The sequence below is a fragment of the Urocitellus parryii genome, chromosome 3 (assembly GCF_045843805.1).
Source record: "Urocitellus parryii isolate mUroPar1 chromosome 3, mUroPar1.hap1, whole genome shotgun sequence".
Classification (NCBI taxonomy): Eukaryota; Metazoa; Chordata; class Mammalia; order Rodentia; family Sciuridae; genus Urocitellus; species Urocitellus parryii.
Window position 1 is genome coordinate 161,615,694 of NC_135533.1, and position 25,323 is coordinate 161,641,016.

The 25,323-nt window shown below is 37.7% G+C and overlaps 1 protein-coding gene across 4 annotated transcripts in view; it reads right to left on the minus strand.

Moving 5' to 3' along the window:
• The window catches only part of Slc25a26 (solute carrier family 25 member 26), a 138,684-nt gene that overhangs the window by 71,050 nt on the left and 42,311 nt on the right, over positions 1–25,323 (minus strand). For 3 of the 4 annotated variants that reach the window (XM_026397845.2, XM_026397842.2, XM_026397843.2), the window contains 2 exons: positions 21,706–21,810; positions 20,238–20,285 (listed from right to left, as the gene is read on the minus strand). The exons of the other annotated variant lie outside the window; for it this stretch is intronic. In XM_026397845.2, the coding sequence (XP_026253630.1) occupies positions 20,238–20,285; positions 21,706–21,810 (153 nt within the window). The remainder of the gene's footprint in view (positions 1–20,237; positions 20,286–21,705; positions 21,811–25,323) is intronic. 4 annotated transcript variants of the gene reach the window in all.

A 25,323-nucleotide genomic window follows, 5' to 3' on the forward strand; every position in this document is an offset into this window, starting at 1 on the left:
TGTAACGGGATTTGAGCTATAATTAAATTTGATTAGTTTGGTTCAAACCTCAAGTTCAAAAGAATTATCAGCATGAATGGATGAAAAGCCCTTTTACACGGGCATTTTGAAAATATGAAAAAGGCTGACACAGCTAGCATCAAAGACTTGAAAAGCAATTGACCCTTCCCAGAGCAAAGGAGAAATGCTAACAGCTGAACCTCAGATGCTGCATACAAAGAAAATACAGTTCCAGATGGTTCAAGAGCCTGGTAGTTTATTAAAAATTAAATACTATTATTTTTAACTGGATTTTGCCAGGTACAACCAAATGTGTCATCTACAAAACATGAAAAAGAAGTCCAATTCTACACTCCCCTCCCGAAAACCTGAAGTGAATAAATAACTCTTTTTCAAAACCCACCAGCAGCATGAGAAAGCTGCTCAAGGAGAGTATACATTATACTTCCAGGGAGCTGAGGACAACCAAATAAGCATGATGTTTAATTAAAAACAAAACAAAACAAAAAAAAACCCTATCACCTAAAAGTTCACACAATGGAACATAACATCATTTGGAAACATTTAACTCTTGCTGTATAAAAACATGCACCCTTGCATGCGCACACACACAATTGGTACACCCCTTGAATCACATTATATGTTTGGCACATTAGAAAGAAAGAAAAACAAAGTCAACCAGCTTGCATATGTGGCCTACAGAAATGTGTTAGTGACTGAGAGTCAACCCAGGTCTTAGAAGTAGTTAAAAAATACTAATAATGGAATTTACAATCAAAAGTTTGCTATAAGTACATATACATATGAAAAAATGGGCATACAGATTCATGCAAATTAAGTGTACATATAATGTTCAAGCATATATGTAGCATATAATAAGTGTATATGTGTGTGTACAGAGTCATGTACACACACACACAAAACCAATGGTCCCTTTTCAACAAAATAAAGTTGGTTAACTCAGTTTATATCCCCTGAATTCTTAGAGGGCACTTTAAAGTGAGTTTTTAGGTTATGATTTTTCCCTTGTTACTGGGCTATGTACCATACACCTTGGGATGCAGGGAGGGCAGAGACATTTTCATGAGATGAAAATATTCTGGGCCAAATGAAGCAGGTGTGAGATATCTCAAGAGATGAAAGCAATTCTCCAAATAACAATGTCATCCTGTAATGCTCTCTTGACATGTACAATTTTGCTGTTCCTCTCTTTGAGATTTCATACAAAGCACAGTGTTTATAATCTTGCCTACCAAAGATGAGGAGTCTGATTGGAGCTCATTTCTGAGGATAAAGTCGGTTGAACTGTGATTTCACTTAAAATGGGTAAGAAATCCAGCTGTAGTGGAATGGTTGATTAAATGCTCTTTTATTAAAGCATTTTCCTTATGAGCAAAATCATTCTTGATTTAATCTTTTAGTTTATTTCAACTTTAAAATAATCCAGTGTAATATGTTAGTGAAAAAAAAAATTCATGAAGAAATGAATCATACATTGTTTTCCTTTTTGTTCATTAAAAGTATCATGGTGAAGGTGACAATGATATGTCTTTCAGGAATCCATCATTACATTAACAAAAATTCACAATATCACAGGAACTTTCAGTAGAGAAGATTCACTACTAATATCAAGAGATTTTGTAATAATATTGAACATATTTCATTTTTTCCTGATTCATTTCTCAAATGGTTATAGAATTTAAATTTATCTCTATTTCAAAACAGAGCAATGGGTTTTTTTTTGTTTTGTTTTGTTTTGTTTGTTTTTTTGACAGTGCTGATAATCAAACCCAGAAGGGCCTTGCATGTACTAGGCAAGCACTCTAACACTGAGCTAACCCTTAGCTCCACAAGAAAATCTTGGTATTGTCTAGTCCGATGGTTCTTATACTTTAACATGCATCAGAATCACCTGCAAGGTATAAAACACAAATTCCGAGCCCCATTCCAGAGATTCTGATTCAGAAGATCTGGAAAGGGCCTTCAAATTCAGTCTCTGACAAGTTCCCAGATAATGCTTCTGCTGTTGGTCCAGGCATTACACTTTGAAAACTAGTAGGTAGATGATGGTTTCATTATCTGGAAAGACTTTTGGATATTAGAATTAAAGAGAAGTTGACGTAAAGCAGAGCCTGGGTCTTAGAGATTACCTACTCTAAATTTCAACAAACATTTTTCAGTAAAGAGCCAGATAGTAATTTAGATTTCTGCAAGCCATACAGTCTCTGTCACAACTACTCAGCCATGGTATTTAGTGTGATGGCAGGCAGACATAAAGAAGAGAGAGCAGCTGAATGTCAATAAAGCTTTATTATAAAAATTAGGTCTCATCTGGATTTGGCCCATTGGTCACAGTTTACCAACCATTTTTTAAAATATTTTTTATTAGTTATTAATGGACCTTTGTCTATATACAGTGCCGAGAATTGAACCCAGTGCCTCACACATACTAGGCAAGTGTTCTACCACTGAGCCACAACCCCAGCCCCTACCAACCATTTTTAAATGAGGAAATCTACGCACAGAATGAATGAAAAACTTCAGAAGGCATAAGACAGTAAAGTGCATAATCACAAACAAGACTTTCAGGACTATGTTGTCTGATGTAGCAGAGACTACTATTACAGTAACATTTTAAAATTTGTTTTGATTAATTGTACATCACAGTAGATGCATTTATGCACTCTGATATATCGTACATAGATGGGGTATAATTTCTCATTTTTCTGATTGTACATGTTGTAGAATCACATTGGTTATGCAGTACACAAAGTAATGTCTGTTTCTTTCTACTACCCTTCCAATACCTATATCCCCTTCCCTCTCCTCCTTCACTCCCCTCTACCTAATCTAAGGTAACTCTATTCTTCCCTAGGGCCCACCCCACTGTGAATTAGCATCCACATATCATAGAAAACATTTGGCCTTTGGTTTTGGGGACTGGCTTATTTCACTTAGCATGATAGTCTCCAGCTCCATCCATTTACCGGCAAATGCCATAATTTCAATCTTCTTTAGAGATAATATTCCATTGAATATATACACCACATAAAGAAAACCGCAAATGGAATACATGGCTAAATCTCAGGTAGTCTAACCAAAAAAAAAAAGAAGACTTTATTCAACAAAATAGCACCTCACTGGAATTAACACAAGACATTATTATTTCTAACATTACTTCTAAACAAGAGTCTTACAAAGTCAGAGATTCTCATCACATGGCTTTCCTGCTCCTACACCAGACTGGAGCAGGGTCTGCACCCCACCTTCTAATCAGGGAGTGTGGAAAACAGGACTAGAGGATTTCTCGTTCTAACTTTCTTGGTCTTATCTTTTTCATCCCATCTGCCATAAATTTGATGCCATTCCTTACCTAAAGTCTTCCTAATACTAAATGTGTTTCACATAACAGCCAAAAGAGGTATAAACTGTGATTCAAGTTAAAAACATGATTTTTGTGCAATCTATTGGATTTGACCTTAATTCTAGTTATTATACAATTGTTAAACAAATATTTACTGAATAACATAATCAAACGTTTTATCCTTTTTTCAAACATGTTTATCTTTACCTCACAGACATCTCAAAGTATGCACTATATATACACACACATATAGAATAGAATTCTGTATATGTGTGTACATGTGTACACACATATACACCTATGCATATACACACATAAATACATAATCTTCATGTTTTCACAGTTGCCTAAGCTTTTATTCTTAAGACCAGTATTTAAATAACCAATATATTTTAGTAATGGATAAAGTAAACTCTGGGTATTGCTTTTATTTTTAAAAATAAAGCTAATATACACACATTAACAAAACTAAAATAGGGCAGCTTTCACTATCACTCATGAACTTTTTTTCTAATGTAACTGTAGTCAAAATGTGCATATCCAATTCAGGATAAGAATGATGAGTCCTAAATCTGAAACAAAATTTTGAACATGTTTGATGTCTCCTGAAGCATGCATGAAAAAACATCTGTTATTTACAGATCAAAGCAACTCAGAGTACCCTAAAACAACAAGAATGAAAAATGCCCAAATCTAATTTCACCCCTGTCCACACGCTTCTTTGAACTAATAATTCAGAGAACTGGTCAGTATGTTGAACTAATTAGCATGCTTAACGCATGCCAATTTTAATGGCTCTAATTCTTTATTCTAAGAAGTAGAATATAAATAACAGTTTTTAAAACGCACACAAAAGCAAATTTGAGAAAAACCTAAGACTAGACCCTGTTGACAAAGCCACATGTATTGAATATTGCCTCAAAAAGCCTCCTCAAATAGCATAAGTGACATATACTTAATACTCTCTAAACTGTGAAAGGGGCTAAAAACTATTTGGGTTTTTTTATTTGCATAAGACTAATTCAATAACTTTTTTATTCTGTAACTAATCATTCTTTGTAAGACTTGGCTTATACTTAACTTTATCTCAATATAAAGAATCACAGTAAAGTACTCCTGATAAAAAAAGTTAATATTTTCTGTTTTGAATGCAATGAGAAAAAAATTCATTCAAGATTATCTAAGTGAAACTCCACACAAGAGACAAAGGCAAAGCATATGCCTTTACTATCCACACATTTGAACCCAGGCCCACATTTCTTACAAGATTTTCCTATCAGTTACTTGTAATAACCAATGAAAAATCCATAAGAAATAGACTACTATGTCTTTAACAGTGTTAGCTAATACTGCTAAGATGGAGATGAGAGGGGGCAACTGGTACCAGGTGGATTTTTTTTTTTCAGTTTTTCTATTCCACAGGAATAAGATGACCCATTCTTATAATTTACATATGAATAATACAACAGGGCATTTCAAACAAATCCCACCTTGTCTGCTCTAACTTAATTCTACTTTTCTGCTCTAACTTAAGTCCAGAGTAAGGTGCACAAACACACAAAAGAACTAGCCAAACTCCAACCCCAGAGGATTTCAGAAAATGTATGTAATCATGTGATTCCAGGCAGGAGATCCAAGCTGAGCATTTTAGTACCTTTATCTTATTCACGAAGTTAGGTAAACGTCAAGACCACATATTACTATGTGATTATGTAACAATGATAAATATAAAAACAACCTAAATTGCTGAGGCTAGCTTTGAACTTGCCATCCTCCTGCCTCAGCCTCCCAAGTCACTGGAATTACAGGCATGTGCCACCGCACCTAGCTTAAATGATATTCTCAAAAAAAAACAAACTACAGCAATAAACAACGGATCAATGCTGGTCAAGGGGTAGAAGCAGGAAAATGGTATGACTGCAAATCAGGGGCACAAGAGAGTTTGGGGGCTGATGGAGCAGCTCTGGGTCCTTAGTGTGCCAGCAGCTATACCAATCTACATGCATGTTAAAATTCATGCACTGTACTCCAGAAGAAAGTCTATTTTATAATAAGGTAATTTAAAAAACAAACAGTAATTATGTGTTGTTCTTGCCTGAGATCAATATACTGAAATGGGAAGGAGAAAATCATGCATTTAATTTTTTAAATTTCTGCCCAATAAAAAAGCCTAGAAGGAATAACATACCTAGTGCCAGATCTTGGTTTCCAAATATCACTCCCCACCAAAAGGAACCAAGGGCTCGAGGGGAGGTGGCTGGGGCAGAGAGACTAAGGGCAAGATGGTGTGGCTTGTTATACCAGTAAAGGAGGTTCTCAAAGATGAATGAGGAAGGTCTTAAGAACAGAGAAGGAGCCCAAAGAGGCCCCCACTGGCCACGTTTAGGACAGCTTAAGCACCAAAAATAATGGTAATGGACTATAATTACTGAATAAAAAAGAACCCACAGTAGCACATATCTGTGAATATACTATGGCCCACTACATGGTCACTTTAAATGAGTCAGGTGGTAAGTACATGGATCATAGCTCCTGAAACTGAGTCACGGCAAAAATGAGTCCATAGGAATAGCAGAACATACATGCACGCACACGCGCACTCGTGCACACACACACACACAAAGAAACTGGAATGAGAAAAGCTCTATTTACAGAAGAATGCCAATTAATGAACCCAGAGAAAAATAACAGTGTTAAGAAAGATCATCATTTTGCAATACCTATGTAATAAATGTTAGCAGAAAGAAGCATCCACAGATGTTAAAAACTATTAGGTAAAAGATTATTGGCAAACAGGATAATCATATGTCTCAAAATACTATTGCCCCACACATTACTCTTAATAACAAGAGAGTTGCATCTTTAGTGCACAGAAAACTGGAGAACATCAACTTATGCAAGTGACGAAGCTCAGCCTCACCAAGTAGGGACATCAGGTCTTCCTGGTATAATGCAATACGAAACACCCAGCAACACTTATGTTGTATCCATGCAGATAATAACAGTAATAATAAGAAAACCAGACAATCCATACTACGGAAACTTTCAGGACAAGTACCCTGGATTCTACAAGAGTGTCAATGTCACGGGCCAGTGGGGGCGGGAGGGAATCTAACAACCATATGCAATGTGCCATCTGGATGCTGAGGAGACAACTGTTTTATGGCTTTTACTACTGGGATAATAGCGAAAACTAATCATATATTAGATACTATTAACATACAGATAGCAAGTTTCTTAATTATCATAATGGTATTATAGTTATAAGAACTATGATTCTAAAGAGACATGCTGAATTATTTAATGACTGACAGAATGTTTACTACTAACTTAAATGTTTCAGGGCAAAAGGCAGAGAAAGAAAGGAAGGGAGAGAGGAAAGGAGAAGAGGAGGGAAGAAAGAAAGAATAAATTAAATGACACAATCTTAGAGGCTGGAAGTGTAGCTCAGTGGTACGGCACAAAGTCCTTGGTTCAATCCCCAGTCCCCCCCCCAAAAAAAAAAGTTAACTGGGGAAAAGAATTATGTTTAAATTTTTCTGCAAGTTATAATTTTCCAAAGTAAGATGGTAGAGATGAGGTGAGGGGAAAAGAAAAAGCATTTTTTTTTTTTTTTAAGCTGGGTACAGTGGTACATGCCCACAGTCCCTGCTACACAGGAGGCCAAGCCTGGAGTATTACTGGAACCAGGAGTTTGAAACCAGCCTGGGTAACACAGTGAGACCCCCTTATCAACAACAAGTAAAATAAAACCTGCTCATTCATACCCTTACACAGAAAAGGAAATATAGACACTGTTACAAATTCAGAGCTCAACTCTGCCCTCTATTATTAGTGTTATTTTATACTGTTATTTAAATCACTTAAGTGCTAGTTTTCTCACTCATTACAAACAAAAAATATCTGTTTGTATATAAAATGGTTTATAGGAAAGATAACAGTATAGACTGGTTGGGAATAATGATTAGATAAGTAACAGATCCAATCATTTAGTTGGCTATGATTCCTTCCCCCCCCCACCCCCCCTGGTGGGACTGGAATTGAATCCAGGTATGCTCTACCACTGAGCTACATTCCCAGCCCTTTTCATGTTTTATTTTGAGACAAGGTCTCACTAAATTGAGACCTTGTCTCAAAATAAAATAAACTTGCAATCCTCCTGCCTCAGCCTCCCAAGCTACTAGGATTATAGGCACATGCCTCCATGCCCAGGTTGGCTATGATTCTTTAAGGATTACTGGGAAGATTAAATGAGAAAACATGAAAAATACCAGTCTGGCACATGGCAGATGCTGAGTAAACTCAATTTCCATCCTCTTTAAACTACAGAAAATAATATAAGAATTTACCATTTCCCCTCTGCTTGGGGTTTTCACTTAATCAAAACCAGTCCAAAATTTAACAGTTGAGACCAGGTATGGTGGCGCATGTCTGTAATCTCAGCGGCTCGGGAAGCTGAGGCAGGAGGATTGCAAGTTGAAAGCCAGCCTCAGCAAAAGCAAGGTGCTAAGCAATTCAATGAGACCCTATCTTTAAATAAAATACAAAATAAAGCTGGGGATGGGGCTCAGTGGTCAAGTGCCCCCAAATTCAATCCCTGGTACCCATCCCCTCCCAAAAAAAAATGTAATGGTTGAGATGTGTTGTCAGCACTACAAACATTTGTTGCTAATGATTATTAAATGTCTGAAAGGATAAAGAAAAATCTTTGGTTAACAATTGTGTGACCCAACAGAAAAATCAAGAGAGAGTAACTTTCAACAAGATGTGTTAGTCAATGAGATACATCACGGTAACACCTGAACACTGTAACTGATATCTTCTGCCAGGCAAATGATCTACTTAATTCATCCTAAGAGGCACAATAAATTTCATCCCAAAATAATTTCTACCTGGATCATCAATTCATTACCCAATGCTTCTAGAAGTACAGAGTAATTCACAAGATGAATAACAGGAAAAACTTATAATATGTGGATTGACATTTAGATAAGCTTTACCAGAAAACCTGGTCATCACTTTATAAAACTCTTACAAACAAATTTAATCATTCATTTCCCAAATAACTGGGATCAACACTAAACTGACAAGATCAAAATGCTTCTCTACAGAACTGGGGTTGTGGCTCAGTGGTAGAGCATACGTGAGGCACTGGGTTCAATCCTTGGCACCACATGAAAATAAACAAATAAAACATATATTATATCCATCTACAACTAAAATATATGTTTAAAAAAATGCTTCTCTAAGAATCATAACATTAGCAGAATTCCTTCCTACAGAAAAAAAGTCATCAAAACACATTTGAGGCCAAAGAATCATTAGGAATGGTTTTTACCAGGTGTCTTTAGTAAGAGACTTATAAATTACATCAGGCATTAGAGAAAGATAACTACCCACCAAAAAATCAGGATAAAATAAAGGCCTTCAAACAAACAAACTCTATCTTTACATTTATTATGCCCTAATGTGTGTTCATTCAGCAAGGAGACTGAGGCACCAGAGGTGGGAGCGTGGCAGAGGCAGAGCTGAGGTGGGACCCCGGGCAGCCTTACAGCCAAACCATGCTCTGTAGCCTTTGGGAAATAGCAAATCCAACACCAGACTCCCTGAATGCCAGATGAGAGGAGGAGGGTGGAAGAGTCCAAATTCCCAAGGGGAAGAGACTCCTCACAAAAGATAAGATGATGTCAAGGTGGTCACAGGAGAAATGTTGATAGCACGCGCGCGCACACACACGCGCACACACACACACACACACACACACACAAGACAATTAGAAACTCCAAGAAAAAATAAGTTCATGCCCCTAATGTTCAGCCAACTGAATTATAGGATTAAGTTTAAGCTATAGATGTAGTGCAAGAAAAGGGAGTCTATCTGATTCTATCTTTTTCAGGGTGACACAGCATCAAAACAAAAGGAACATTACCCTCACACAGTTTGGCCTGGTGTGCATTCATGAAGTCTCAACAACACAGACCCTCTTCACAGTATTCAATTTCTAGAATCAATACAGAAAAGTCAAAGAAGCAGCAATTGTGAGTAAAGGACAGGTTGAGATTGTGCCCCATTTTGACAATGTAGGATGAAAGTACAGCTGAGACTTTCCAAAATGTGGAATTTATAAGTAAGGCAAGGCAGCAAAAAAGGAAGTAAACAGCCTCCATTGCAGAGAAAATTTTAAGACGCAGGGGCTGGGGTGTAGCTCAGGGGCAGAGCGCTTGCTGAGCATGAGTGAAGCCCTGGTCCTTCCCAGCACCAGTAAAAGACCAGGGAGGCAGGAAGGGGAAGCAGACACAAATAAAAAACTTAAAGTTCCCAAAACAACCAAAAGAAAGAAATGTATACATCTGGAATACTAGGATGAGGCAGTGTTAGGGAGGAGCATAATGTGAGCTCACTCACATCCTCCATCCCAAGATTCAACAGATGGTAAGTAAAGTCGAAAAAATAAGAAACAAACATTTAAACACATTAGCCAGAAGCATGGATGCAAAAGAGGAACTAATATTAGAAATAGTTTTAAATGTTACCTCTAGAGAGTGGGGGAAGAATGGAGAGGGGACTATCGCTTTAACTCTTAAGTTCTGTATCATCTTACTTGTTACTCATGGCACATATTTAAACTTTAAAAAAAAACTTTAAGGGGCTGTGGCTGTGGCTCAGTGGTAGCACACTTGTCTGGCATGTGTGAGGCACTGAGTTGGATTCTCAGCACCACATATAAATAAATTTAAAAAAAAAGATCTACCAATAACTAAAAAATATTTTTAAAAAACTTTAAATTTAACCTGTCATAATTTTAGACCATTTTAGGAATAAGTATCTCACATAATGCCTGAATCTGGCATTCTTTAAAAAAAAAAATTATATTTATTTTTTAGTTGTAGTTGAACACAATACCTTTATTTTACTTATTTATTTTTATGTGGTGCTGAGGATAGAACCCAGTGCCCCATGCATGCCAGGCGAGCACACTACTATTTGAACCAGGCCCCCCAAAAAAATCTTTTTTAAAAAATAACTTAGAGACATATAAAAAATGCTCAAATGGTAGAGAGTTTACACATATTCGACAACTGGCTTCCCTGATGTTAACAACTTAACCAAAGTATAATTATCCAAAACAGCTACCAGTACTGATAAATCACAGAGCTCACTGACATGCCAGCAGTTTCCCACTCACTCCCTTTCCCTGTTCCAGGATGCTAGCCACAATCCCACACTGTATTTACTTAGTCTCCTGAGTCCCTGCCTATCTGTGGTAGTTCTTTCATCTTTATTTTTCATAACCTTGACAATTTTGTGCAACATATCTCCATTTGGGTTGATATTTTTCCCATGATTGCATTGAAAAAAAAAATTTTGGAAGAAGACCAAAGAAGTGATGTTGTGTCCCTCTTGGTCATCATACTGGGGATGCCTGATGTTAATGTATCTTATTACTGGTGATGTTAACTTTGATCACTTGGACAAGATAGTGTCTGTCAGTTTTTCCAAATAGGAAGTTATTATTTTTCTCTTTACAATTGATAAATAGTTTAGGGAAAATAACTTTGAGAGGATGACATTCATTTTTAAAAATTATTGACAAAGAACATATATTTTTTCAAGATATATGTGATGATTGGATATATATGTATATATTGTATAATGAGTGCCATGATCAAATTAATAAGACCCACCACTTCCATCCAGGCTGGACTTTAGGTCTTATACCTGAAAGTCTGTACCCTTTGATGAACATCCCCCCAGTCTGCCTTCCCATCCCTGCGAATCATTGTTCTATCTATAGGTTCAATTTTCTTAGATGCACATATAAGTGAGATCATGGAGTATCTGACTTTCTGTTATGACACTCATCTTTGGTAGGTTAAATACAGTATAGTCATGTTTTTGAGATGCTCAGTGAAGCATTTCTGTATAAAATGCTGGTATTTACTTTAAATTAATACAGAAGGGCAGGCAGTAGGTATGGTATAGATAGAACAAAATTGGTCAAGAGCTGGTAACTGTTCAAGCTGGGTGATTGGACTACCAAAATTCATTTAATTAACCTCTTTTAAATTTAAATCTTTAAATTTTTCCATGGAGAAAGTATTTTTTAAAAATTAGAACCTAAATAAATATATATATATGTATCAAAAGATAAAAACAAATTTATGCATTTGAGCATGTTGGATCATACAACATTGGTCATACCCGCATTTTCATTTTCTAATTTAAACCACTGTTACCAGGCAAGTAGTCTGCGCTCCCAGGTTCTCCCAGGTTCTTACAGGTTGAGGTTTCTGCCACAGGCATTTAAAACATAGGCACTGTGCACCCTCTAGTGTCTTTGTTACCTAGGCTTCTCTCAAACTGGTTCTCCTACCTCACCCTCCCGAATGGCTCAGATTAGAGGCATGTGCCTTATGTTGGGTTTGTAATTTACCTTTTAAATTGAAGTAATAAATTATGTTTACTGAGTAATCACATTGTTCTAGTCACTGGGCTAAATTCTTTCATACATTGTTTCATTTGATCCTCACAGTGGCTCAAAATATGAAATTTACTTTATAATACCTGAAGCTTAAGGTCTCAAAATAAAATTAAAAGTATAATAAAATATGGGGCTGGCTTGCCTAGTATGCTCAAGCACCTGGGTTCAACCCCCCAGTACCACAAAAATAACAAAAAAAGCCACTGACATCATTTTTAACAAAAGCGTTTATGTATGATTATATTAATATAAATATTTTGAGATTTTTAACTTTAACATCAAAACTATATAAAAAACAGCTAAGCTTGGTGGCACATGCCTATAATCCCAACGGCTCAGGAGGCTGAGGCAGAAGCACTTCAAGTTCAAAGCCAGCCTCAGTAAAAGCAAGGTACTAAGCAACTCAGTGAGACCCTGTCTCTAAATAATATACAAAATAGAGCTGGGGATGGGGCTCAGGGGTCGAGTGCCCCTGAGTAACACCCCCCCCAAAAAAAAAACCAAAAATATATATATAAACAAACAAATATCTTTGAGGCAAACTCGTGGCTTTAAAATACTAATTTCAGAGATATCACCAAACAATTTTTTTCCTATGAATAATTTTTACTTTCATATTTTATAATTTATTATAAAGAGCATGCACTGATTTTTTTTACTCAGAAAAGAAATAGACATTATTTTACATCAAAATACAATATTAAATTCCTTTACATTGTATACAATGGATAATGATGCCATAAGTAGCCATGTGATTTCATGAATTTATGCTTTTATAGTCAGTATTGATTTTTATGCCCCATTTGAGTCATGGAGGACAGAGAAGACCTTGGTTTGCAGTTCTTAGTTTAAAAAATGGAAGAGAACATTCTGTGCGCCTCAAAAAGGGTAAAATATTTGTACAACAGTATTTTATGACATCAGTTGTCTATTACTTTTAAAGAAGAGCTTCCACGTTGGTTCCCCAAGGAATAAAGGTGACAGAATAAAATAAAAACAGACATGATAGCTTACAAAACAGAATTAAATGTCCAGACAAATTCAGTGCAGGCAAGGGCTCATGAATTCAATAGAATACTCGAGTGTGGGCTAAAGTCAGAGATTTTTGAAAGGATGGAACTTGTGCTGGGAAGGACCTGAGTAGACAAAAATGGCACCCACTGTGGTGGCCCAGATCTTCCACACTGGAAGTCACCCTCAGCTTTCCAGTCCCCGAAGAATAGACAAAGCTAGTACTGCCTCCTGCCCTCCCCTTTTCACACTTGACATGGGGCCATAGGGCCTAGCAGCCCAGCCACCATTCTGTGACCCTGAGTTGACCAGCCAGGGCATGGAGGTCATTCAGGAGGAGGAGAGGGAAAGGGGCTAGATCCTCCTTGCCTCACTGACCTGCAGACTTCTTCTCTTTTCCTTTTTTTGGTACCAGGGACTGAACTCAGAGCACTCAAGCACTGAGCCCTCTTTATTTATGTATTCTCTCTCTTTTTTTTTAAATTTTAGTCATAGATGGACACAATACCTTTATTTTATTTATTTTTATGTGGTGCTGAGGATCAGACCCAGTGCTTCACACGTATGAGGCAAGCACTGAGCCACTGAGTCACAACCGCAGCCCTATTTATTCCTTATTTTGAGACAGGGTCTTGCTAAGTCGCTTAGGGCCTCACTAAATTAAATTTCTTGTTATGAGAACAGAAAAGAAAGAAAGCACTTATCACCAAAATAAAAAAATAAATAAAAAGCTCTATGTTCAGATTTTTTGTTAGCAGCAGCCTAAAAGCAATCCAAACTAACTCGAAAAGTTTGAAGGAAGATGATACTCCACAGGGGACAAAAAACAAGAAGGAACAAAAGAGTCACTAGAGCAGTATGGTTTGTGATTGTAACATTTACAATGACGGATTAAGCCACAGTTTCCACCTTTAACCGGCTTTCTTGTGTCTACACTGAAGAGTCCTGTCACTGCGTTTACCTCCCACTAAACCACACACACCAGACCTGGTGTCCCTTTGGGAAAATGTGACCAATGTGCAAAAACAAAAAGACGTGCCATTCGCAAAACTTTACAGTGCAAACAAAATCTGTCCAAGAAATCAGAAAAGCATTAGCAGCTGGTTTCATGTAAACAAAACATGAGAAAATATGCACTAAAGGGCTAAGTAATTTTTCTACATTAAGATAATTTTACTAAATTGTTCTTTCTAAAAATGTTTATTTAAGAAATGATGAAAAACTGTAGGCTAAAATCCAGATTTGAGGACTAATAATTTTAGGTTCCTGCATTAGAGGATTAACTGAATGAACTATCCTTCATTCTTCATAGAGAAACTCTACAGTAGTCATAATAATATAAATGCAGTTAAATGACTCATTTTATAAACCTTTGTGAATAAAGGGAAAATTTCATTTTCATCTGTTTAATATTCCCATTAATAAGAATGTCTCATTACACATTTACCGAAAGTCTGAACAATAAAACAATGGACAAATTCCAAGAACAAACAGGGATTTTTTTTTTCCCCTTTTCCCATGAAGCTAACATTATGGAATTTTAACAGATGTTCTATTTGGTCATAGTTAATAAAATGAATTATGTAGGATTAAAATAGAGTTCAATATGTTTGCCTTGAATTTTAACTGAAAAACAATTTCACATTAAAAGAATTTAAAGGTTTATAATCATTATTTTTTTTTAGTAGAATTACTAAGATGCAGAAAATAAGTCAATTATACAATACTATTTTTCTAATAAAGCCAGGCATGAAAACTATTTTCTCATAAATCTTAGGGTTACTGAAACTCTAGAAAATTTTACATTCTTTGGTATTTCTTCATCTATATAATGCAAAGGTTGCAATAATGAAGTATATAGGCAGTTACCCTCTGCCTATTTCCAATTCCTCTTAGAGCTCCTTCACCATTTTGAAATGACCATGGTGTCTGGTGGCATGTGGACAAAGAAAGAATCAAGCTTAAAGGAACTACAAAAAAAACAAACAAAAAGAACCTAACAAATATTTCTTGTTTGCTCCCTATGGAGAAGGTTTCATCTTAGTGCCTGAGCATGCTATAAAGGGGTAAAAATCCAATTCTTTCAAAAAGAACTTACATGCCACCTGTAAAGACAAGTCACAATTAAAACATGACAAACCAAAAGAAAAAGAAAGAGGTAAATCAAAGAAAACAACTTCATATAAACGCAGAGTCAGACACACAGCACTAACAAAAGGAGAAGAAAAAACCTCACCTATCTTTTCTCTTTTTACCACTGTGAAAGCAGGAAGTAGCATATAGACTTAAGAACTGTAAATAAGTAACAGAAGTCCTAGCTATAGTTATTGCATAACATTTTTCAATGGAAAACAGTAAGTGTTGGAATCTCAGCAAGAAAGTCTTTCTCTGAATGGGTAATCTTCCCTGAAACAAACATTACAACAAATTGCTAATTTGATTCAAAAAAGAGTACTCATAAAGTATTTCTAACCCTTTCTAAAATAACATTGGTCATTTTGATCAGCTCAACCATCAGTTAGGGTAACTTCCTATTATTATACCAAGCTGCTGTTTTTCCTACAGAAGTAGCCAGGGAACACAAAATCAGTTGGCAGACTACAGTTTAATTCAACTGTAAGAAATTCCTCTCAACAAAACATCTGGATGAAACAAATGTGGCTACAAGCAATTATGGTTGTGTGGCCTCCCATTCAAAAACAGCAACTGTTACCCCTCATCATGAAACCACATTTACACATTTAAGTTACATCCCATTCAAGAACCTAACAATCCAGGAGCAACTTTAATTTCTAAGCTTCCTAGTAGTCCATATTGCCTTAACACCCATCCCACAGGACGGCCATGAGATTCAACATTTCAAAAAGAACAGTCTATGCGGAGTTCTTACCACAAATGGGCAAAGCTGGGTTCAGAAGCACATAACATGTCCAAAGCAAACAGCTGGTAAGGGCAGAGCTGTAATTCACGTTTAGGTGTCCTTCACTGACAAAGGTTCTGTTAGTTACCACACAAACAACCACAGTTCATTTTCTTGTGCACATACTATGTGTCAGTCACCCCTGAAAGTACCCCTTATTTAATTTTCACAAGAATTTCATGGTAGTTCAAATAATCAATACACAGTGAAGGAAACGAAATATGTTAATATGCTCAGCCTCATTTACAACTAAAATTAAAACTGCAATGATCTTTTCCATTTCACAGATTGCTGGTACCACTGTTGAGGATTGGAAAACAGAGAGCTCCACATGGGAGGCAAAGTGCCCTCTGCATCTTCATAAAGCAACTTGGTGTATCCATCAAAACTGTAAACACCCTTTATCCAGGTAATTTTACTTCCAGGCATGTAACCTACCAACACTCTCAACTATACAAAAAGACATCTGAACAGAGGCATGGCAGCACATTTGAAATGCTCACCACTAGGGAGTGGCTGAACACATAAAGGCTCATTTGTAAAACAGTATCACACAATCATGAAAAGTGAAGGTGCGCTTCATGAAAAGTGAAGGTGCGCTTCATGAAACCATTAACAATGATCTCAAAAACAGATTAACAACAACAACAACAACAAAAAAAAAAACAGATTAACAAATGACTAAGTGAGCCAGGGGCAGTGGCACATGCCTATAATTCCAGCAGCTCAGTAGGCTGAGGCAGGAGGATTGCGAGTTCAAAGCCAGCCTCAGCAAAAGCAAGGTGCTAAACAACGCAGTGAGACCCTGTCTCCAAATAAAATGCAAAATAGGGCTGGGGATGTGGCTCAGAGGCCAAGTGCCCCCGAGTTCAATCCCCAGTACCCAAAAAAGAAAACAAAAAAAGACTACATGATATATAACCCAAGGAATGAATACCTTTAGAAAGACACAGAAGACTACAACAACATGAAGAGTGTCAGGGGAAGACCTGGACTGAGCAGACAACAGATCTGGGCAGGAGATTTTCAAAGGCAATCCAAAAGGCTAGGGATGTGGCTCAAGCGGTTGCGCGCTCGCCTGGCATGCGTGCAGCCCAGGTTCGAACCTCAGCACCATATATAAACAAAGATGTTGTGTCCGCTGATAACTAAAAAATAAATATTAAAATTCTCTCTCTCTGTCTCTCTCTCTTAAAAAAAAACAAAAAAAAAGGCAATCCAAAGGCTGGTCCCTAAAGGGGCCTGTGTCTGGGCACTGGATTTGAGAGGAAATTCTCAATAAATGAAGGATGTGATAAGGGTAACCATGTTTGGAAAGCTGCTGTATGCGATTTGGAGTAAACTTTTCAGTGAGTGGTGATTTTTTATACCTAAATCTTGGTGGCTTCAGGGAACTTACAGTCCAGGCTGAAAGATCTGTCTGACCTGCTTGATTGCTTGTGGCAAAATTGGGAATAGCAGAAGCAATCCTCAGCTACCTCCAAATCCTTCAGTGGCTACTCTCATCTATCAAAAAGAAGCCAGGAGTTATTCATTACCAAAATGACAACATTCTACCACTCAGACACCTCCAACCAGCTTAGTACCTTCAGATTTGCACAGCTAAAGCCACACAACATTCATGTGTCCTCCAAACTCCAGGGGATAATAATCAGGCACTTTCCAGGCCTTTCCCATATGGCCCTCTCTAGTTGCTTAGCAAATATCTAACTGAGGTGACAGTTCAACTGCTCCTTGCAAATATCCCACTTTGTGAGTGCGCTTTGAAGCATCCTCTCTTGGCTTAAGGTACATCTGGGAAGTCACTGTCTTCTGTGGGCATGAAATCCCCAATTTTGCTTAAACAAGCAAAATATACATGTTCCTTCCTTGTGCCTTTGCTATTATATCTGCCTTCCTTGACTGCTTCAACAGCCACTTTTTCCAGAGTTCAGCCAAGGCTCATCTTTATTAATATAAAATACTAGTTGACTACCACAAGCATCACTTCCTCTACAATCCCAGGTGCACTTGTACATACACACCTCACTGCTGCCCTGCCTGGAAAAAAAGACACTCGCCGATGTGTGTCCCCATAAGGAAAATCCTTCAAGGCAGATGTGTTCTGCATTATGCCCCACACACAGCAGACATTCTAAAAATGTTGCAAAGAATTTGTGGATAAAAGATCATTGCTGAGCTTATTCCTGCTTCTTCTAAAACAAACTACCTTTCTCTGGTTCTCTATAGAAATCCTACTTCATATCTACATCACAAGGCTGCTCTCCACAAAATTTTTAGGCCAATGGACCATCTGAAATCACTGTGGCTATAACAGCAGCTACGATTCTGCTCCCCGCTTTCATCTCATTTTAACAATATCCCTGCATTAAGATGCTTATCCACATCTAATTTGACAAAAATCATGAGAAAAACGATAACTGAAAGGGCGAGGTAAATAGTATAATCTGCTCACCTTGCTTAGACTCAGTGTGAAATTCACAGCAACTAAAATAGTAGAACATAAGAGATAAGCATCCAATTTCCAGAAACATCACATGATATTTAAAAAGTCTAACAGCAAAGTTACAGAACAAAGTCCACAGAACACACATAATCTATTATAAATACATGAATTCAAACTTTGATCTAATTTTAATACATTACTGCTAGAGAGAGGAAACTATATTTTAATTGCACTCAGAATAAATGTATAAATCTCCTCACAATTTTCATTAAAGCTTCCACGTATTTTGTTGATGGAACAATCGAAGGAGCTCTTGGGGAAAAGATTTGATATTGGTGTAAGAATAATCGAAGAATTGGAACTATTTATAAAGCAAAAAAATTTTTCAAAGCAAACTTCTTGTTTTTCTCACTTGGAAAAGTAGCTATGTTTCATTCAGCAATAACCCACTCATTCTATCTGAGAGTTTCCACAGAAGCAAGACTTCAACTAAAATTGGTTCTGAAGGATCTTTTATGAACACCCACAATGCAGAAGACCCCAATTAAATTTCCAACAAAGCACTGATGTTTTGAGCAAACAAAGTCGTCTCAGGGAGGTCAAGCTATTTGCCAGGATTGTAGTCAAAAAATTAATTACTATCATAACATATGTCAAAACAAATTTTCAGAAGAATACAATACAGTTGTAACCATGTGTTTTGCCTTTTTATATGCAAAACCAATACTCGCTGGAATGTAAATATAGTCATTTATTCAGCACACTTTAGAAAAAAAAAAGAAAGGGCCCTTTTCCCCTGTGCCCAGGTGAAATCTGAATAAGTAACACAGTTTTAAAAAGTCAGAAAACAAGTACAGAAAGAAGATACAGTATAGGTGATATTTCTGAAAGACTGAAGTCCTCTTCACACAAATAACTCATTTTGAAACATTTGGTTTGCAAATAAAGGAAGTTCTTCAAAGCTCCTGAACAACTAGGCTACACTGCAGATAGTCACCTTGCGAAAAATCCTTTTACATTTAACAGTGTCGGTGCTTATAAGGAAAGCATACTCATCTCTTAGAGTGCTTCTTTCATTACTAATTTCTTATTAATTCTCTAAACTACAGTGATTAACTGGATATCTTATTCTTAGTTATTTCTCAATATTTTGGCTCTAAGAGATATTTAGTGACCCTACAGTGACAGTGAAGCTACATGGCATGATGTGTGGCCACTCTGACCACAGAGGGTGGCTCTTCCAGCAAACCCCTTCTACCATTCTTTTAGATGGAAGAAACAAAACAAAACTAAACAGTGTTTAAAAGAATGGCCATAGGGCTGGGGCTGGGGCTTAATGGTAGAGCACTCGCCTAGCACGTGCAAGGCTCTGGGTTTGATCCTCAGCACCACGTAAAAATAAGTAAATAAAATAAAGGTATTGTGTCCAACTACTTCTAAAAAATAAATATTTTTTTAAAAAAAGAATGAGCATAATTCCCTTTATTTTTATTCATTTACTTGATACCAGGAATTAAACCCAGGTATGCTTAAACACTGAACCATATCCCCAGCCCTTCTAATTTTTTATTCTGAGATAGGATCTCATTAAGTTGCTTAGTGTCTCGCTAAATTGCTGAGGCTGGCTTTGAACTTTCAATCCTCCTGCCTTAGTCTCCAAACCACTGGGATTATAGGAATGTGCCACTGTGTCCGGCCCATTTTTTTGGTCTTTTAAACTAGTTTCTCCAAATTTATTTCTGATTGTTAAAAACACATAAATTTACTGTAATCCCAGCTACCTGAGAGGCAGAGGCAGGAGGATTGCAAGCTTAAGGTCTTTCTTGGCAACTTAGCAAGACCCTGTCTTAAAATAAAAAATAAAAAGGACTTGGGATGTATTCAGGGGTAGTGCACCCCTGGATTCAGTGCCTAGTACGGGGGAGGGGGAAACAAATACGTACATGCACACACATACCAAACAGAGCACATCACTCTTTTGCACTTCAATAGTGGAAATTAAATGAGTTACCTCTCTTAAAACTGTGCTTTTATAGCCTCGATACAAGCCTTGGATGCCCTGAAACAAACAAAAAAAAAACAAGAACTTGTGAAGTCAGAAAGGCAAAGAAGATTTCTAAATGACATTCTGAAAAAAAAAGATTCATCTGCTCTAAAACGTGGGTTCTAAAACATTCACCCACACCTCAGTTCTACAAGAAGTAGGTTCTAAACTCAAGTGAGTTCCCTTAAAAAATGTGAGCATCTCTAAAAACAAACTGGCTGCCTACATGTTCATTTAGTTTTAGTTGCTATTATTCAATATTTCTTCTCATGAAAAAAGCATGAGATGCTTTGAATATATTTCCAAAACAGATGCATATAAATGTCAATTATCCTTTCATATAAAAAGAAAACATTTCATAACATCACAAATTTATTAATAATTGCTCAATAAAGTAGTGGTATATATTTCCAGACAAACCATGATTTATATGCATGGTCCAATAAGGATCCTATAGGACAGATCTCATTCATTAGGTATTCAATGTCTCCTCATTCTTTGCTCGGGCGACACACTATTAAGAACAACTTTCTTAAAACCTACATTCATTGAGATTGATTTTTTTTTGGGGGGGAGAGGGATGTTAGTTACTGGGGATTGAACACAGAGGCCCTCTACTACTCAGCTACACCTCAGCCCTTTTTATTTTGAGACAGGGTCTCAGTAAGCTGCCAAGGTTGGCCTCGAACTTGTGATCCTCCTGCCTCAGCCTCCTGAGTTGATGGAGTACATCACCACCACAGGCTGAAAATAACCCCTATTTAAAAAAAAAAAACAACACCAGGTGCCATGTCATGGGCCTATAGTCCAGCTATTAGGGAGGCTGAGGCAGGATCCCTTGAGCCTAAGAGTTTGAGGCCAGACTAGGCAACATAATCAGATCCTGCTTCAAAAAAACAAAACAAACGAAAGCTTCTATAAAAAACTATGAAGGAGAACAGCTAAGTGCTCCTTCCCTAGTCAATGTCTAGAAAAAAATAATTTTTGACTCAAGCCAACTCTAATCAGAAAAAGAGAAATTATATTTTGACACAAATATTATGAAGCTGGTCACTATTCTAGGTCCATTACTATATTTCTTTTTTGGGCCCTCAAATTCTATAGGGATATTTTAATATAGTTATTCACTTTACATATTTATCATTTGTTCTGTGTCTGGTTCTAAAATAAATATAGGAAGATAACAACAGGATACATATATAATGGTACTACTCCCTGTATGTTTGGTCAGAAATTTGAAAAAGAAATAAAATTAGAAATTCAAAAACAAAGAAAAGGCAAAGATAATCTTAATTTAAAAGTTACTATAATTGAACATTAAATTCAGCTCCAAGGTTTCCTCTTAGGCTCTGGTCATGAGCCACACAGTGTTCTATTAACTACTATAAAATGCTATTCAGCAAAGAGAAGGAAAGAAAACCTAAAAACATCTCACCTCTTCATATAAGATATCAGAGAATATCTGAAATGTTCTTGAGGAAGCAGATACTTGTGCCCTCTGCTTAACCACTTCTGAAGGAACTCGAATCAGGCAGGCAATCTAAAATATATAAATTTAATTATATCCCGAAAAGAAAATAACTGTCACAAAAATTGAAAATTTTTCCATAAGCAAAATTCACAGTAAATATGCATCATGTACAGGTTATAGAAAGATGTCAGAGCAAGACTGATCATCAACTGGTACCCCTCCCTATCCTGGCCACCACCCAAGTCCCTAGACCCTCACTATGCAATAGCTGAGGAGGGCTCTGGTATCCCTTGACTCAGTGCCATCTTTCCAGGTGACATTGCTGCTGACACTGCTTTCCAGGTGACATTGCACGTGCCTACACCTTACCAGTCAACACTGGGTAAAGTATACAGCACCTTAATAAGTTCACACCTCCAACATTTTACCTTTATGCTTAAAAGGTAGCTTACTTATTTTCACGAATGGGGAGACAAATAAAGAATTTGCCAAACCAGAAGGTACTCTGCCCACAGAAGGATAGAGGCAGGGGTGGACAAAGGGCGGGAGGGCACAGGGAAGAAGACACTTACACTGAAAATATAAACTGTTTTAATGGAAATCCTCTATGCATTACGCAGTCTGCCATAGACACAAACTTTGTCTGCACTTTAGATTTCACATACCTAACTCGGGTATCCACTGTTTTCCATGTGACTAAAGACATTAATTTTAAATTTTTAGAATAAAAATATAATATTCACATCTGAGGCACAGTAGGAAATGTGGACAATCTCTTCCATAACACACGTAGCAGAATGAAAGAAAAACAAGAAATTTCACAAAATCATCCCACCAAATACATAACACAAGGTCAAGGAGGTCTATATTTTTTCTTCTGTATTCTTCTAATTCCTAATCAGAGAGTAGGGCCCAGTTTGGATAGATTTAATGTAAGGTTTTTTCTTTCCATAATTAAGTGGCTTTAAGGCAAAGGTTGGCAAAATTTTTTATGTCAAAACCAAAATAAACACTTTAGACTGCAAACCACATGGCCTCTTCAACTACACTGTTTCAGCACAAAGGAGCTATGAATAAATAATATGTAAATCAATGGTTTGGCTGTGTTCCAATAAAACTTTATTTACAAAACACTACTGCTAGTTTGCCAACCCTTGCTCAAGGAATAAACATTGGCAAATTCTTCTTTGATATCAGCCTTGGCAGGAGCAAAATAGGCACAGAACACATGTGATCCTCAGCACCCCAAGATACAAGGGACAAAGATGATATATGATATGATCCTAGATGTCAGAGACAGCCAGCATGCACACAATACGACGGAATATTAAAAACTAGCTAAGCTAGCTATTCGTTATGTTGATGCACAACAAGAGATATGATTATGACAAGAAAAGATTCGTTTCCTGAAGTTATTTTCTCCCCAAACTAACAGTATCTGCAAAACAATAAAATCTGATTTTCATTTCACCATCAAGCATTTGAATGCTCATTATTCATAGAGATGTCTGCAACTGCAGCCAACATATCTTCCCACCTAGACTTCCTTCAAACTTGCTTAATTCAGTTCAATAAAAATATAGTGAGCTAGACACTGCACAGACAAGGACCCTGGGAAACAAGGAGTCTGGGTCTGAAGCCCAGCCTCCACGACCAGGGAAAACAGCCAGAGGTTATTAATTCAGAGAACATCCAAATAAACGGCTTGCAAGAAAGGGCACAACGGGGAGAGTGAACAGTCACATCACATCCACAGAGGCAGAGGGCCGGGAGAACAGTTCTGGCTGTATAGACAATATCGCTCCACAGGTAGCCACCAAGCCATGATCACGGGACCAGAGTAGAGGTCAGGAGCATCAGGGAGACTGAAGAGACAGACAGGGAGGCCCTGACAGCACCACACAGCCTGAACTTCCCTCCACAGACAGTGAAAAAGTTCAAGCAGTGGAGTGGTGGCTACAGTGCCTGGAACAGCTGGGGGTGGGGAGAAAAGGACTGTAAGAAGACAGGGGGCAAGTTAAAGGGCTACTACCAAAGGTCAATAAGACACCAGAAACGGCTCCGAGAAGGGCCAAATTTGAAGGGAAATTCAGGATTAACTTGCCCTGGACTGGGTTTAAACAATTAACATATAATGGTCCCATTAAATAGGACTAGAGGAAAGAAGAGGAAGAGCAGGTGTAAAGGAAAGATTAAGTTCAAAATGGGAAACTGAGTAGGAGAGGCCCAGGGAACATATAAGAAACTATATCCATCAAGAAATGAATATGTAACTATAAAACTAGAAAAAAGGTGGGGATACAAATATACAGAAGTCATCAGCATACAAAGGATGGCTGAAACCAAAAGATAACATCACCCAAAGAAAGAGCCAGGAGAGCCAGGCACAGTGGTGCATGCCTGTAATCCCAGCGGCTCAGGAGGCTGAGGCAGGAGGATCACGAGTCTAAAGCCAGCCTCAGCAATTCAGCAAGGCCCTGAGCAACTTAGCCAGACCCTGACACTAAATAAAATATTAAAAAGGGCTGGGGATGTGGCTCTGTGGGTAAGTGGCCCTGGGTTCAATCAAAGGGAGGGAGAGAAGGCGGACAGGCCTAGAGAAAAGACCAGAAGACCAAAAATGGATCCCAGAGAAACATCAACTTTTTTTAAGGGCTAGTAGCAGGGACGAACTGGTCAGAGACACATGAGGAGTAGCAGGGACACAGGCTACAGTGAGCACCTCACCTGCCCAACTCTTCCAACTCTTGTGTGGGGCTTAGTCCCCCTCCTCCTGCACAGAACTCCAAGCAAGCCGGGGAGCTCAGCTCATCAGACACTGCTGCCCAGGGCTCTGAGTCTAGACCTATAGTGGCCAACACAGAGGGCACTTGAAAAGTGGCTAGGACAACTGAAACGTGCTGAGTGTACATCAGCTTTTGAAAAATTGATATGAAAACCATGTCATTGTTTTTTACTTTCTTTAAATGCAGCTACCAGAAAATGTAAAATTGCTTCAACCTCTTGCATTATGTTCCCACTGTTCCAGAGGACAGGGACAGTTTAACATTCAGTACAGCAGCAGTACTCAGTGACAGAGGCACCAGGGTCTTGGATCAACCCAACAGTGGCAGCATCAAGCCACACACACCTGAGGTGCAGGCCTCGCTGTGGCCAGCCTTCTTGGTCACCACCCAGTCTCTCTCTGGTCCTGCATGTACTTTAAGAGCCACAAATGAATCTGAGTCAGTCACCGAGGTAACAGCTTTTCTGGACACAAGTATCAAAACACTGATGATAAATGATATTTAATTATGTCAATAAATGATATTTGGTATGTCACAACTTGTCTGGGAATAAGCAACTCAGCCATGAGTACATAGCCCCAACCCAGTGCACCATACACATCAGATTTTTAAACTGGGTATGAAAAAATGGGAAATACTCATTAACAATACTGGTTACACACTGAAATAGTAACACTAGGGATGTGTTAGGTTTAATAATATACGTTCTTAAAACTCATCCCACTGGGGCTGGGGATGTGGCTCCATGGCAGAGCATTTTGCCTCACATGTGAGGCCTGGGTTCTATCCTCAGCAC